The 16531-nt window shown below is 43.5% G+C and overlaps 1 protein-coding gene across 9 annotated transcripts in view; it reads left to right on the forward strand.

The window, feature by feature from the left end:
- The window catches only part of C3H10orf71 (chromosome 3 C10orf71 homolog), a 265025-nt gene that overhangs the window by 146013 nt on the left and 102481 nt on the right, over window positions 1–16531 (forward strand). For 7 of the 9 annotated variants that reach the window (XM_063958596.1, XM_063958593.1, XM_063958594.1 and 4 more), the window contains one exon: window positions 738–6487. The exons of the other annotated variants lie outside the window; for them this stretch is intronic. In XM_063958596.1, the coding sequence (XP_063814666.1) occupies window positions 809–5317 (4509 nt within the window). In that variant the 5' untranslated portion in view covers window positions 738–808 and the 3' untranslated portion in view covers window positions 5318–6487. Of the gene's footprint in view, window positions 1–737; window positions 6488–16531 lie in introns of those variants that run through there. 9 annotated transcript variants of the gene reach the window in all.

A 16531-nucleotide genomic window follows, 5' to 3' on the forward strand; every position in this document is an offset into this window, starting at 1 on the left:
TAAGCAAAGCTGTCTCGGCTCTGACTGTTATCATAATCCATGAATTTATATAACTATCAGGTTAATTTATGATGATGATTAAATATGATTATTATTATTATTATTATTATTATTATTATAATTATTATTATTATTATTACATTCAAGAAAAAACTGCTAAGAAATAACATAATACAGTAGTTCCAAAACATTTTGAAATCAACCGCATTTGAGTATTATTATCACGGCACCTTTAATCCAAGAGTTTGTTATTGAGAAATTCTGGAAAAACTGTTAAATGAAGTACATTGTGTTTATACTGTAGGTCATCCTTATGTTCAGTTAAGTAGTGGTGGACAGGGCTGCATATTTGTTTTCCACATATTTCATGACTGGCAGTCGCCAGTTTTAATTTTGCTTATCACATGGACTACAACTAATTTGATTTGGTCCTGGGCCACCAACCTCTGGCACCCATGAAAGTGTCCCGCAGTACCCAAGGGTGCCACAGCATACAATTTGGGAACCACTGACATAGTACATAGTTAATAGTTTACTAGTCATTAATCCAAACAGTTTGAAAATGTAACATTTAAGCTTTTATTTAATGGAAAATTAGGTAAGCAAATATGTAATGAGAATCCTTCATTGTAAAAAAAAAGTGTAATGTGACTTCAAATGTTGTTATAACTTCATATGTACAGTGTTATAACATGCAATACAATTTTATTTGACCAATGTCCTTTTTCTAACCATAGGGTGCCCACTGAGAGTCTGAAAGCATCTTCATACAATTGCTGTCTACGTTAAGAAGATACCAGTTGTTCACATGCTTCGTTACAAGAAGCATAAGAGACAGGGAGATGGCTCTGGAGCAAGTGGTGTGGGTGTAATGGATGATACAGACCGGGAGGTGAGCAGTTTCACAGACCGAGCATTTAGGAGCTTATGTGTTGCAGAAGAAGAGCCATTAAATGATGTTCCTCACCTGCCCTCCCCCATTAGGGGAATGCCACTTTCCACGAAGTACCATCTGGGAATATTCAACCTTTCAGTCAGAAAGACTCAGCCCTTGGCACAGTTGCCTACAATTCCACGACAGCGAGGGAGATGGGCTCCAACATTCCAGCCACTGCTCAAATATGCAAAGGATGGGTTGATTGATGCAAAGACCAACAACAGACTATGTGCACCTGAGCCAAGAGGATACAAACAGCGCTCAAAAGTGTCATCTCTAATAAAGACATTTGATAATATTGAAAATGAGATACCAGACGAATCTCCTTTACATACAAGGATACCCTTGTCTACAAGTTCTCAAACAGCCAAGTTGAATATAGAGGAAAGACCTTTATGTGAGACTGTAGAAAAAATTGACATCAATCATGAGTCACTAGCATCTATCAATCCAGATGATACTGATCTGAATCACAATTCGCACAGACGCACAGCCAGGGAAGTATTCTTGGAGTCTAAAGCTGAAATTTGCTCCCCGCTCTCAGGATCGCCATGCTCTTTGGGGTCTCCAATACCTGATCAATTAAAAAAAGTAGTGAAGAAAAAGGACTCATTGCGAAGAACAACATTTCTACATAGTGAAAATAGTGCCTTTAAATCATGGAGTGATATCAACAAGAAAGTAATTGGAGGAGATGAAAGTGACAGTTCAATCCCAGGAACACCTCCAATTCTGAGATCAGCAACCCCATGCTCTCCATTACTATCAAGAGCAGTACCTGGAATAAGATCTAGGGATGTAGGACAAGATGTAGGTTGGGCTTCTCCTGCATCTACATTGTCCAGCAGCTATGATGCCATTCAGATGCTAAGAACTGTTCCTCCACTTCCCAACAAAAAAACAATAAAGCAAAGCAAAGACTCTAGCCACAGGACCACAAGGGTTCCATTAAACACTAGAATCCAAGAGGAAGATATGCACGTCGATGAAGAACAATCACCTTCTAAAGATCACCCCAACTGGATGAATAAATTAACCAAATCTAAGTCACCACAAAAAATAAAACATGAGTTTTCAACAAGTCAAGAGGCAGAAGCAATCTGTGATTCATCTCAGTCTTCTGTAAAACAAAACAAGGAAGTAGAAGAAAAGGTGGTTCCCTCATATGCAGAAGTACAATCAGAAACAATAGTCAAAGAAGACCATGTCAAAGTGGAAGATAAACAGATGCCATCATCTGGAAGAATAAAATCCTTGATACAGCAAATGGAAAAAGAAGCAATAAAAGATGTGGTACCACTTAATTTTTCAGTAAAGAAACAAAATTTGTTAGAATTAGCAAAAGATGACACGCCAGAGGCTCAGCCTGCTGTGCTACATACAGCATCTTCAAACTCCAATCCTCCATCAAGCAATAAAGGTCTTATACCCCCATGGAGGAGAACAAAACATCACATTAAAATGGAACCTGAGGAAAAGTCAATCCATACAGACAGGGCCAGGAAAGATAAGATCACAGCGCAATATCAAGAAAATGTGTCACTGAATAAAGATGACTTTTCAGAAGAAAAGCCTATTATGTCCCCCTTTAACATCTCAAATCTTTTAACTCCAATTATAAGAAGGAAAAACATCCAAGAAGCCCTGGAAGAAAACCAAATGATGATAACTCCTCCTGTTGATACCATTACAACTAAAGATCAAGACCTGATAGAAGTTAATGTCTATCAGAAAAGAGATGATTATAAGTCTAAGGCAACTAGTCTGATGTTTAACCTGAAGGACATGAGGAAACGTGTCAAGAGTACATATGGTTCAGCCACTAAAGCAAGAAATGGGTATGACAGTAATCTGGCAGCAGATGTCAGGGTACAAGTGGAAGCCTCTCACACTATTGCTTTGCCTGACACCAATAAATTAATGTCAGATAGGGAAGAATTGAGCCATATACCTTGTGCACAGAACATAAGTCCACCAAGAGAAACAGAAATTAAACCATATGTTCTCGCAAATACGTCTGACAACTATTTATCTTTGAGTTCTCCACCACAGATTATGGCAAGTAAAATATTTCATAATGGAGAAATCCCTGCAGAAAAAGTTGATACAATTGTAGCCATGCAAGAGGAGGATATAGATTCTCTCTGTCTCAGTCCTACTGACAATCTTATCAGGAAAGGACTGGAATATCCTTCACTGAACCTTTATCACAAGGAAGACACAGATGTAAATGTGGAACAAAAAGAATATACTGAAGTTAGCCCAGTCTGCATTCAAACTGAAGAAGAACCTCACCCACAGTATGAACAAAATGTGATAGAAGCTATTAAGTTGGATGAACCAGAAAATAATCTGGCAATTCCAGCCAAGTATGTGTCAGAGAGCCAAATGGATAGTGAACCAAGTCACCAAGAGCAATCTAATTCCCCAAAAAATGCAGAAAAACAGTTGGTTGGTGAAAGCGATGAAGGTGGAAAGAAGGTGTCAAAACGAGATGATACAAAGGACAGTTTACAATATTTTGCTGTGAGCAATTGCAGCACAGATGGCAGTGGACAGTCTGGGTTTCTGGACACAGAGGATGAAAGGAAAGAAGGAAAAGAGAAAATGGCAAGTGATAAGCAAACTGCAGACAGTACTTGTATTGAGGATCTTAAGAGACCATCATCCACAACATCTTTTAAACCAAACTTGTTTCTCATAAAAGACAATAAAATAAAATCTTCCCCAGTCACAAAGTCAGTGAGGCTGCCTCTTTTTAGGAGTCTTTCTGTAGATTGTCTAGCTTTCAGGAAAGGAGAAGAAACTAGCTTAATAATGGAGAAGGTAGACTTGAGAGAATCAAATACCAAGATTGGAGAGAACAAGACTATAAAGTCCAAAACGTCCAGCATAGAAAATATGGAAATAAATAATATAAGAAAACACCAGGAGGCTCTAACTACAAGACCTGCTTCAGAAACTCCAAATCATGAAAACATAGGATTAAGTCAAGTGAAAATGCAAAAAGAAGAAGAAGACATAGAACTGTGGAATAAACTTTGTTGTGCTAATGCTGAATGGAGGAAAAACAAATCAGAAGATGCAGAAACAGTCAAAGTAAATGAAAGCTGCAATGACACAAATTTACATGGTCTTGAAGGACCCTTCTTCCATCCAGTTGAGACCTGTGTCTCAGAGGTCATGGGGCCGTCACCAGAGTGTAACACGTTGCTTGTGCACAATGTAAGTGAATCCATGAATGACTTGGTGAATGGACAACATATGAGTTCTCCTCTTATTGATACTGAGATTGCAAACTATTCTCCTCTTGAAAATGAATTGCTACAGTTTGAAGATGCTATCTCCTTTTCAGAAGGCATACCCTGTTCCACCATAGCCAGTCCTATGCTAGAGAGTGTAGCATGCTCCATGGTAGCCAGTCCTATGTCTGTGAATACACAAAGCTCCGGCTTTGCCACAGCACTTTCTGCATTAGATGATATGCCAAGCCCTCCTTCAATTGGTGCAAATTCAAGTAACGGAAAATTTCAGTTCCCTGAAAAATTAATTGCAGCACAACCTAGTAATATGGATTTAAAGAATTTTAACTGCACTAAGTACATACAGAAGAAGTCTCCAACCATAGAATTACAGAATATGCATGCTGCAAAGCCACCAACTGTACCTCCCAAAACAGAGAAAGCCTTACGGCGTGCAAAGCGTCTGACCAAAAAACGCAGGAAGACTGAGATTCCTCAGAGGTTACAAGATGGGGACATTCAGGAAAGTGACTTTGTTTTAGATGTTCCATCACCAGCCAATGTCATGCCAACCATAATTACACCACAGTCACATCTCAAAGTGGCTTCTTCCATACCCAGGGGCCTTCAGCATGAAGAGTCTATTTCTGAATCCTCAACTCCATCCCTTCCAAACACCCAACGCAAACTTCTTCAGGACCCTGACTCCGGACAGTACTTTGTAGTGGACATTCCTGTATATTTACGTATTAAAACCTTCTATGATCCAGAAACAGGAAAATACCTGCAAATGTCTTTACCTCCATCAGAGAGGGAAACTCCAGCATTGGAAATGTCAACAAGTCCATATATGTTGTATCCAGGGCTTACCCCAGTTCCAGTTTCATCCATAGAATCATTTAAGGAAGCATCACAGCTATTAACTGATGGTAGTCATGACCTTGGAGAGAGGACAAAGTCATGGGATGACACAGAAGAAGACTCTTTCAAAATGCAACAATTCATTGATTTTAATTCCCGTGACCATAGCATGACAGGGACTCCACAAAGCATGGACAGAATTGTTAGCAGGTCGAGGAGCCCAGACATTATTTCAATGAAGGATATAGATGACTTTGCAATGGAAGCCATTTCATGAGCTTTAAAACAATTATAAAAATAACCAAAATGCACAAAAGCTCACACAAAGGGAAGGGTTACAGACCACTTGTAAAGACTAATACCAGTGTGCAGCCACGCTGACTCCACTTTAACATAATTTGAATTAGATTAGTTAAACAAACTTGTATAATTTCCATATTCTAAGCATTACAGATGGTTCTAGCAATACAAGAAAAGCACCCAAGGAAAAGCACCCAAAGGAATGCAGGAATGTATAACACAAGCACTCAGGTCACCGTGAGGTTCTGCAGTAAGATTTATTTAATTAAAAAACAAAGAAAACCAAACGTGTTATATAGAAGATTACATGTTATTAGTAGGACAAGTCTAAAGTGTGGAAGTTGGAAAAAGCCATAACGTCATTGGCTGCCAACTGTGCTATAAAATTCACATTGAATTTCAATGCACTGTTTTTCCATACATGTTTGATGCACTGCACTATTAGTTAAACCCATACACAGCAAATGAAAATAATTATGATGTTGCAATCAGGAACGCTTTTTTATATCAACAAGATTTTTTTTTTTCAAGTTATTAACACCATTTTGGAGCTCTGTTGTTTCCAAAGTATGGGCTGATGCAGAGCTTTAATATATTTGCACCCAGGTCCACAGAAGTGTAATGTGTTCATTATAAAAAAGCAATTGGATGCATTTGGAAAGTCACAAAATCATAAGACGCATGCAGACTGGTGCCAGTAGCCTATGTACCACTGTACTTCAGGCCTTCATCACATACACTTACACCCATGTTTTTAACCATTTATTTTGCTTGCAGAACTGCTCTAATGCAGCATGTACACTTCTCTGTTTCCAGTATAAAACGAAAAATTGCATAATTTATGTATGAGCAATGAAAAATGCACATAGCTACCAATATTAATTTGCAATTAGCCAATCCAAAGCAGTTAGCTAGTGTAAAGGTGCACACACACTAGGCGTTTTTACTCAGCGTGTATGCACAGCGACGATGGCTGACATCGCTGGGCTGAAAAGCGCTTAGTGCATATACACTGAGCACTTTCCCCCCCTGCCCAGCGATGTCAGCGGGGGTGAACGGCTTTCCATAGCAGGACACTACGGAAAGAAGTTCACCCCGCCGTTCATCTACTGGTAATACCAGCAGATGAACGGCGGCCACCGGCGATGAAGCGCTCATCACCGGGGCATACACACTGGGCGGTTTTGAGCTGAAAGCAGCTCAAAACACCAAAAGTGAGCTGCTTTCAGCTCAAAATCGCCCAGTGTGTATGGGCCTTTAGTGACTGGTATTATAATAATGATCACCTGCAAGTGATATGAATTTGACAAACTTAAATGCTTTTTGTTCACAATTATGAAAACAAGCCGTTACTGCATTTGGCTATGTTAGTCCATCCTTTCTCTACCAGCTTGCCTTTCCAGGTTCAGTTGGACACAAGTGTCCAATTCTCTCAAACTATTATTATCCTATATTTACACAGATCCACCAAATGTCCATTGCACAGTACAGGGAAAATTGAAAGAATACGTACAATTAATACAGTATAAAAAGGTTAAACTATGAGAGCTATGAGAGTGACATTTATTAGCAGTGGCATTCAAAGATCCAATGCAATGGGAGGGATGGATATAAAGTATCAGAGTGGGAGTGGGAGACTGTGAGTGGGAGTTTACTGGAGACATGGATAATGCAGGGCGATAAACAGGAAGGTGAAGGGCCGTGCTTGTGAGGGCCTACAGACTTAGTAGACCGTGTCTGTGAATATATGTCTGGCCTCTTCTGGGCATGCACAGAATGATTTTGCATATTTTACACCTCTCAAACAGCACAAAATAAACTCTGCTTCAGCCCCATAATAGGTGACATGGGTTGTAATTAAAATGAAATACATATTACAGTGGCAGACATTATCTGCATTCATTTTTAAGAGAGTTGTTTTTACATTTGAATTTTGTGGTGCAGGCTACATAATAATTGTTACAAATGTACTCAGCACAGTGCTGTGTCTAGGCCCCGATGTGCAGTAAAAGTGCAGGTATAATTGTATAGAGTAATATGCATCGTCCAGACATCCATATACTGTACTTCACAGTGGCAAACAAAATATTTCTAGATGGGGGTTTCGAAATGCAAACCACAATCTCCCACTCTTCGGAACATTGGAGCAAGTACAGGAGTCTGGGGGAACAATAGAAGAACCTAGTAACGACCCTGGCCATTAATATACACATAGGCAAACACTCCCCCACCCTCCCCCGCCAACGTGTTTGCCTATGCTTCATTACTGTATGTAAATCAGGTTTCTTCAGAAAATGTGCAAAACACATAAAAATAACAATAACACAAAGATAACAAAAGAGCACAAAGGGTGCAAAATATGTTCTATTCTTTATATGTATTGGTAAAAAAGTATGTTATGACATGATATCTAATGGTCCGCTGCTTGGTAGATCTTAGTTATTAGTTGGAGGAAAAAAGAGAAACCATTTTGTTATCAGTATGAAGGCTGAATCCAGTGTACAAGTGACTTGATAAGCCTTTTGTTGTGAACAAATAAACTTCTGAGTACAAATTTTAACAAATGCAATATATTATTATATGAGGTAATGAACATTCAATATAAATGTAAGCAGATGCTGTTTAGAAACTATATACTCTGTTACCATCAGTTCCAATGTAGAAATAATTGGTTATGGTCAATTATTCGGTTTTGATTATGTAATAATAAAGTGAATATATAGCTACCTACTTCAACACCACAATGTGGACAAAGGCCCCATTCAGTATCAGGCAATTATGTATTTATTTTGTTGATATGTACATACTATGTTTTGATGTACACAGTGATAAATAGTAGACGCAAATGGAAATAAGTATTTGAAGGCACACCAGGCAGATAGACTTAAACATGATCTTAGCTTTATTGCAGTGTACAGACTGCACCACTGTACTCACTGTAACACAATAGGCAGCAGAGATGCAGTGGAGCATACAGTAGTGCAGCTGGTTATGTATGCATACCTCCCAACTGTCCCGATTTTCGCGGGACAGTCCCATTTTTCTGGGGACTGTCGCTGTACCACCCACAGGCCACAGTGTCCCGCAGTGGGCGGCAGTTACCTGTCACTCACTGCTTTGCTGTAGAGTAGCGGTGAATAGACGCTGTGTGCATGCGCACGTCTATTCACGAAGACAAGAGGGATTGGGGTCATGCCAGCGGGTGTGGTATGTTAGGTAGATAAGACTTAGGTCAACAGTGTCTAGGTCGACCACTACTGGTTGACAGTAAGTAGGTCAACAGGGACTCTAGGTCGACATGAAAAATTGTAGTCCATGTGGATCGTAAAGTATTAAAAAGTTCTAAAAATGAAAAAATTTTTTGAAAAACTCATGTCGACCTAGAGTCCCTGTCGACCTACAAACCTTGTCGACCTACTTACTGTCGACTAATAGTGGTAAACCAAGGCAGTGTCGACCTACTTACTGTTGACCTAAAGGCCGGATCCCATGCCAGCAACTCACAGAGCACTGGCCATGCCCACTCAGTGACAGAAAATGGGGACGTGGCTTGCGATTGAGGCATTACCTAGAAGCCACTCCCCCTTTTATGGAGGCCACACCCCTTTTCAGGCAGGATTATGCTACGCCAGAGTCCCGCTTCTTACCTCCTGAAAGTTGAGAGGTATGTGTATGGTAGCAGTCAAGGCAGAACCAGAACAAATGACAGGGGGGGCACCATGACAGGGGAAGAGAGGGTGGGGGTTATTTGCACGTGCTTAAGATACGTGGCCTCATAACAAGGGGTGTGGCCTCAAAAGAGAATGCCTTAACCATATAACAGAGAGGGTGATGCCTTGGAGAAGCAGAGGGTGACAGGAGAGAGCAGGTGAAAGGGAGATAGTGACGCAGGGGAGAGGCAAAGAGTGAAGAAGTGGGTGATAAGGAGAGATAGTGGGTGACAGAGGGAGTCAGTGAGTGATGCCAGGAGGAGGCAGTAGGTGACGTAGAGGGAGAGGCAGTGGGTGAAAGGAAGAGGGTAACGGGAGAGAGATGGGAAGATATGGGTTATGAGAAGAGTGTGTGAGACAGCTAGGCAGTGGGTGACGGGGGAGAGGCAGCAAGTGACATGGAGAGGGTGACAGGGAGAGGCAGTAGGTGGCAGAGGGTGACAGGGTAGAGAGGATAGAGAGGGAGATGGGGAGATAGTGATGCAGGGAAGATCCAGAGGGTGACAGATAAGCAGAGGGTGACAGTGAGAGTGTTTACAATGAGTAACAAATTGGAGGTATGGTTATTGATACAGCAGTAGTCCCTGGTGTGAGTGAAGAACTGATCTATTACCCAGTCCACAACTTGCATTTTGATCCACTTTGTAACAGGTTCCACCCTTGTGCAGAGAATAACATAGTAACATAGTAATTGAGGTTGAAAAGAGGCAAATTGCCCATTGTTTTCAACCTGTATTAAGTTGTGATGATTCTACATACCCGCTGAATAATGTTTTATGACTAGTTAACTACTATAACTCATATAACCCCCGGATTAACCATGCTGATATTTTAAATATTATAACCTTGGATATCATTTTCATTCAGAAATGTATCCATTCCTTTTTTAAATCCATTTACAGAGTCCGCCATTACCACCTTCCCTGGCAGGGAATTCCACATCCTAATTGCCCTAACAGTGAAGAACCCTTTCCTCCGTTGCGTTCGGACTCTCTCTCCTCCAGCCGCAGCGAGTGCCCACGTGTCCTAAAATGTGTTCTTTTAATAAATAATTCCTCTGATAACTCTTTGTGATGTCCCTTTACATATTTGAAGATATTAATAATTTCTCCTCTTAGGCGCCTCTTTTCTAGTGTGTACATATTCAACCTAGTAAGTCTTTCCTTATAGTCCAGTCCTTCTAGGCCTTTAATCAATTTAGTAGCTCGCCTTTGAACACTTTCAAGTTCACCAATATCTTTTTTATACAATGGTGCCCAAAACTACAGTATCCTCAGCAGGTATCATCCTCTGGCCGATGCAACAGTGGCAAAGACAGGCATAACTGACTGTAGCCTAGGAACCTGGCTTCTCTCCTCTGAATTTTGTTTCTGGGCATCGGACCCTGGCAGCAGCAGCATCAGAGAGGAGGACGGTGAGAGGATGGGAGGAGATGGAAGGTGAGGGGAGAGAAGTGAGGGTTCCCCTCCTCTCCTCCAGCTGGACCGCATCCTTATACTTTATAACTGCCCACGGCCAGCCACTGCGTGCAGTAATGGGTCAGTCTGACTCATTACTAGTACTGCTGTCAGTGTCATTGTTGCAGGCCCCTTCATTGTCGCGGGCCCCAGTGCAATGCTCTGGCTGCACTGCTGATAGCTCTGCCCCTGGCAGGGCCGGCTCCAGGCATGTTCGAATAGAGCGGCCACACAGGGCGCCACCCTTAATGGGCGCCGCGCGCTGGCGCCGCCATATTCGAAGCTGGAGCCAGCCCTGTGCAGCATTGGCCCGGCCGCGTGACCTCTTGTGTGCGCTATGCGCGCTGCGCGGCGCCGGTGTCTAACGTCAGACGCCGGCGCCGCGCAGCACGCATAGCGCACACAAGCGCCCGCCCGCACCTGGACCCGGACTCGCACTCGCCGGGCGCCCGCACTCGGACAGCAGTGCTCCTCCCCCTCTCAGCGCCGCAGGCATTTGGGGGGGGCACATTTATGGATGGCACTGTGGGGGCATTTATCTGGCACTGTGGGGCATATCTGCACTATGGGGGCATTTATCTGGCACTGTGGGGGCATTTATCTGGCACTGTGGGGGCATTTCTGTATCTGGCACTGTTGGGGCATTTCTGTATCTGGCACTGTAGGGGCATTTATGTATCTGGCACTGTGGGGGCATTTCTGGCACACTGGGGGCATTTCTGGCACTGTGGGGGCATATCTGGCACTGTGGGGGCATAACTGGCACTGTGGGGGCATTTATGTATCTGGCACTGTGGGGGCATTTCTGGCACACTGGGGGCATTTCTTGCACACTGGGGGCATATCTGGCACTGTGGTGGCATATCTGGGACTGTAGGGGCATATCTGGCACTGTAGGGGCATATCTGTCACTGTGGGGGCATTTCTGACACACTGGGGGCATTTATGGCACACTGGGGGCATTTCTGGCACACTGGGGGCATTTCTAGCACTGTAGGGGCATATCTGGCACTGTGGGGGCATTTCTGTTTCTGGCACTGTGGGGGCATTTCTGGCACACTGGGGGCATATCTGGCACTGTGGGGGCATATCTGACACTGTGGGGGAATATCTGGCACTGTGGGGGCATATCTGGCACTGTGGGGGCATTTCTGTATCTGGCACTGTGGGAGCATTTCTGGCACACTGGGGGCATTTCTGGCACACTGGGGGCATTTCTGGCACTGTGGGGACATTTCTGGCACTGTGGGGGCATATCTGGCACTGTGGGGGCATTTATCTGCACTGTGGGGGCATTTATCTGGCACTGTGGGGGCATTTATCTGGCACTGTGGGGGCATTTATCTGGCACTGTGGGGGCATATCTGGCACTGTGGGGGCATTTCTGTATCTGGCACTGTAGGGGCATTTATGTATCTGGAACTGTGGGGACATATCTGGCACTGTGGGGGCATTTATGTATCTGGCACTGTGGGGGCATTTATGTATCTGGCACTGTGGGGGCATTTATGGCACTGTGGGGGCATTTCTGTATCTGACACTGCTGGGGGGCATGTCATGTGTAGCTGGCACGGCTGGGGAGCATATCATGTAGTGTTCCCGCTAGGCGTCTGTGGCTAGGCAATGAGTCTCAGTGCTCTGCCTTGCGCAAAGTGTCTAACGTGCTCTGCCTGGCGCAAAGTGTCTAACGTGCTCTGCCTGGCGCAAAGTGTCTAACGCGCTCTGCCTGGCGCCAAGTGTCTAACGCGCTCTGCCTGGCGCAAAGTGTCTAACGCGCTCTGCCTGGCGCAAAGTGTCTAACGTGCTCTGCCTGGCACAAAGTGTCTAACGTGCTCTGCCTGGCGCAAAGTGTCTAGGAGGTTCTACCTGGTGCAGTGTGTATTAACTGCACTACTGTGTGGTGTAATGCGAATTGCCACTATTATGTGGCCACGCACCTTTCCCACGAAGCAACACCCCTAAATTTTTGCTGCGCGCCCTTGGCGCGCACTGTCCATGCTTTACTATGTAGGTAGATGAGCACCAAGCATTACAGTATGTACATCATTTTGCCCTCCTAACTTAAAAATGTGCCCTCCCTGTGATCAGCACCCTGCCCTAAAAAGTGAACACTATCATGTGTAGCTGGCACTGCTGGGGGGCATATTGTGTGTAGCTGGCACTGCTGGGGGGCATGTCATGTCTATCTGGCACTGCACATTGTGTATCTGACACTATACTGGAGACATTGTGTGTAAGGAACCCTACTGTGGCTGTTATGTGTAAGGCTGCTAATTGTGTGCGTAGAGGGGGTGTGAAAATATATTTATTTATAGTCTAATAATATGAAGTTATAAGGCCACGCCCACTTTTCCAGAGGCCACACCCACTTTCCCTGGAGCGCGCTGTCAGTTTTTTCTACGTACCAAGTCTCCGTGAGTGCTGTCCTGCTGGCTTCCCTGCATATTCAGTGTGTCTAGGTCGGGCACCGGAGCAGGTTGTTATTTACAGTCGATTGGAGTGCCGAACACGTCTGTTCTCTCTCTCTCTCTCTCTCTCTCTCTCTATATATATATATATATATATATATATATATAAAGTGGGAAATGGTGGCTCACAGGACTTGTTCCAATAATAAATGACACAGCGGTCAAGAATCAAAAGCCACCATTTCCCACTTTGTATCCGGTTGCCAAACCAGCTTGGGAGGCACCAAGGCATTATTTTACACTAGGAGAGAGTGCCGACTATTCTTGTATATATATATATATATATATATAAATACAGGTTGAGTATCCCTTATCCAAAATGCTTGGGACCAGAGGTATTTTGGATATCGGATTTTTCCGTATTTTGGAATAATTGCATACCATAGTGAGATATCATGGCAATGGGACCTAAGTTTAAGCACAGAATGCATTTATGTCTCATATACACCTTATACACACAGCCTGAAGTCAATTTTAGCCAATATTTTTTATAACTTTGTGCATTAAACGAAGTGTGTCTACATTCACACAATTCATTTATGTGTCATATACACCTTATACACACAGCCTGAAGGTCATTTAATACAATATGTTTAATAACTGTGTGTATTAAACAAAGTTTGTGTACATTTAGCCATCAAAAAACAAAGGTTTCACTATTTCACTCTCACTCAAAAAAGTCCGTATTTCGGAATATTCCGTATTTTGGAATATTTGGATATGGGATACTCAACCTGTATATATATTTATTTTATACATACACATACATACATACATACATACCTACGTACACAACATATATATATATATTATATATATATATATATACACATATGTGTGTATATATACAGGGGTGTATTTAGGGGTCCGAGCGCCCCTGGCAAAGTAAAGGACTGGTGTCCCCCATATTTGAAATAGGGAAGGCACGTGTGCAAAAAAAAAGGGCATGGCCACTCAATAGTACCCCAAATTACACCACAGTAGTGTACTTTATTCACATTACACAGCACAGTAATGTACATTATTCATGTTATGCTACACAGTAGTACCCTTTATACACATTATGCCATACACTAGTGCCTATATATATATATATATATATATATATATATGGGAAGGCGTTCATGCTCCTGGCAAAGTGGGCATGGCCTCACAATTTTATATTATGATATCAAACTATAAATATTAGTGATGTGCACCTGAAATTTTTCGGGTTTTGTGTTTTGGTTTTGGGTTCGGTTCCGTGGCCGTGTTTTGGGTTTGAACGCGTTTTGGCAAAACCTCACCGAATTTTTTTTGTCGGATTCGGGTGTGTTTTGGATTCGGGTGTTTTTTTTTACAAAAAACCCTAAAAAACAGCTTAAATCATAGAATTTGGGGGTCATTTTGATCCCATAGTATTATAAACCTCAATAACCATAATTTCCACTCATTTTCAGTCTATTCTGAACACCTCACACCTCACAATATTATTTTTAGTCCTAAAATTTGCACCGAGGTCGCTGGATGGCTAAGCTAAGCGACACAAGTGGCCGACACAAACACCTGGCCCATCTAGGAGTGGCACTGCAGTGTCAGGCAGGATGGCACTTCAAAAAAATTGTCCCCAAACAGCACATGATGCAAAGAAAAAAAGAGGCGCACCAAGGTCGCTGTGTGACTAAGCTAAGCGACACAAGTGGCCGACACAAACACCTGGCCCATCTAGGAGTGGCACTGCAGTGTCAGACAGGATGGCACTTAAAAAAATAGTCCCCAAACAGCACATGATGCAAAGAAAAAAAGAGCTGCACCAAAGTCGTTGTGTGACTAAGCTAAGCGACCCAAGTGGCCGACACAAACACCTGGCCCATCTAGGAGTGGCACTGCAGTGTCACACAGGATGGCCCTTCCAAAAAATACTCCCCAAACAGCACATGACGCAAAGAAAAAAAGAGGCGCAATGAGGTAGCTGTGTGACGACTAAGCTAAGCGACCCTAGTGGCCGACACAAACACCTGGCCCATCTAGGAGTGGCACTGCAGTGTCATGCAGGATGGCCCTTCCAAAAAATACTCCCCAAACAGCACATGACGCAAAGAAAAAAAGAGGCGCAATGAGGTAGCTGTGTGAAAACTACGCTAAGCGACCCTAGTGGCCGACACAAACACCTGGCCCATCTAGGAGTGGCACTGCAGTGTCACGCAGGATGGCCCTTCCAAAAAATACTCCCCAAACAGCACATGACGCAAAGAAAAAAAGAGGCGCAATGAGGTAGCTGTGTGACGACTAAGCTAAGCGACCCTAGTGGCCGACACAAACACCTGGCCCATCTAGGAGTGGCACTGCAGTGTCACGCAGGATGGCCCTTCCAAAAAATACTCCCCAAACAGCACATGATGCAAAGAAAAAAGAAAGAAAAAAGAGGTGCAAGATGGAATTGTCCTTGGGACCTCCCACCCACCCTTATGTTGTAAAAACAGGACATGCACACTTTAACGAACCCATCATTTCAGCGACAGGGTCTGCCACACGACTGTGACTGAAATGACTGGTTGGTTTGGGCCCCCACCAAAAAAGAAGCAATCAATCTCTCCTTGCACAAACTGGCTCTACAGAGGCAAGATGTCCACCTCATCATCATCGTCCGATTCATCACCCCTTTCACTGTGTACAACCCCCTCCTCACAGATTATTAATTTGTCCCCACTGGAATCCACCATCTCAGGTCCCCGTGTACTTTCTGGAGGCAATTGCTGCTGGTGAATGTCTCCAAGGAGGAATTGATTATAATTCATTTTAATGAACATCATCTTCTCCACATTTTCTGGAAGTAACCTCGTACGCCGATTGCTGACAAGGTGAGCGGCGGCACTAAACACTCTTTCGGAGTACACACTGGAGGGAGGGCAACTTAGGTAGAATAAAGCCAGTTTGTGCAAGGGCCTCCAAATTGCCTCTTTTTCCTGCCAGTATACGTACGGACTGTCTGACGTGCCTACTTGGATGCGGTCACTCTTTCAATGGTGAGAGAATCATATGCAGTGACAGTAGACGACATGTCAGTAATCGTTGGCAGGTCCTTCAGTCCGGACCAGATGTCAGCATCAGCAGTCGCTCCAGACTGCCCTGCATCACCGCCAGCGGGTGGGCTCGGAATTCGTAGCCTTTTCCTCGCACCCCCAGTTGCGGGAGAATGTGAAGGAGGAGATGTTGACGGGTCGCGTTCCGCTTGACTTGACAATTTTCTCACCAGCAGTTCTTTGAACCTCTGCAGACTTGTGTCTGCCGGAAAGAGAGATCCAACGTAGGTTTTAAATCTAGGATCGAGCACTGTGGCCAAAATATAGTGCTCTGATTTCAACAGATTGACCACACGTGAATCCTGGTTAAGCGAATGAAGGGCTCCATCCACAAGTCCCACATGCCTAGCGGAATCGCTCTGTTTTAGCTCCTCCTTCAATGCCTCCAGCTTCTTCTGCAAAAGCCTGATGAGGGGAATGACCTGACTCAGGCTGGCAGTGTCTGAACTGACTTCACGTGTGGCAAGTTCAAAAGGTTGCAGAACCTTGCACAA

This window comes from Pseudophryne corroboree, chromosome 3, assembly GCF_028390025.1.
Source record: "Pseudophryne corroboree isolate aPseCor3 chromosome 3, aPseCor3.hap2, whole genome shotgun sequence".
Lineage (NCBI taxonomy): Eukaryota > Metazoa > Chordata > Amphibia > Anura > Myobatrachidae > Pseudophryne > Pseudophryne corroboree.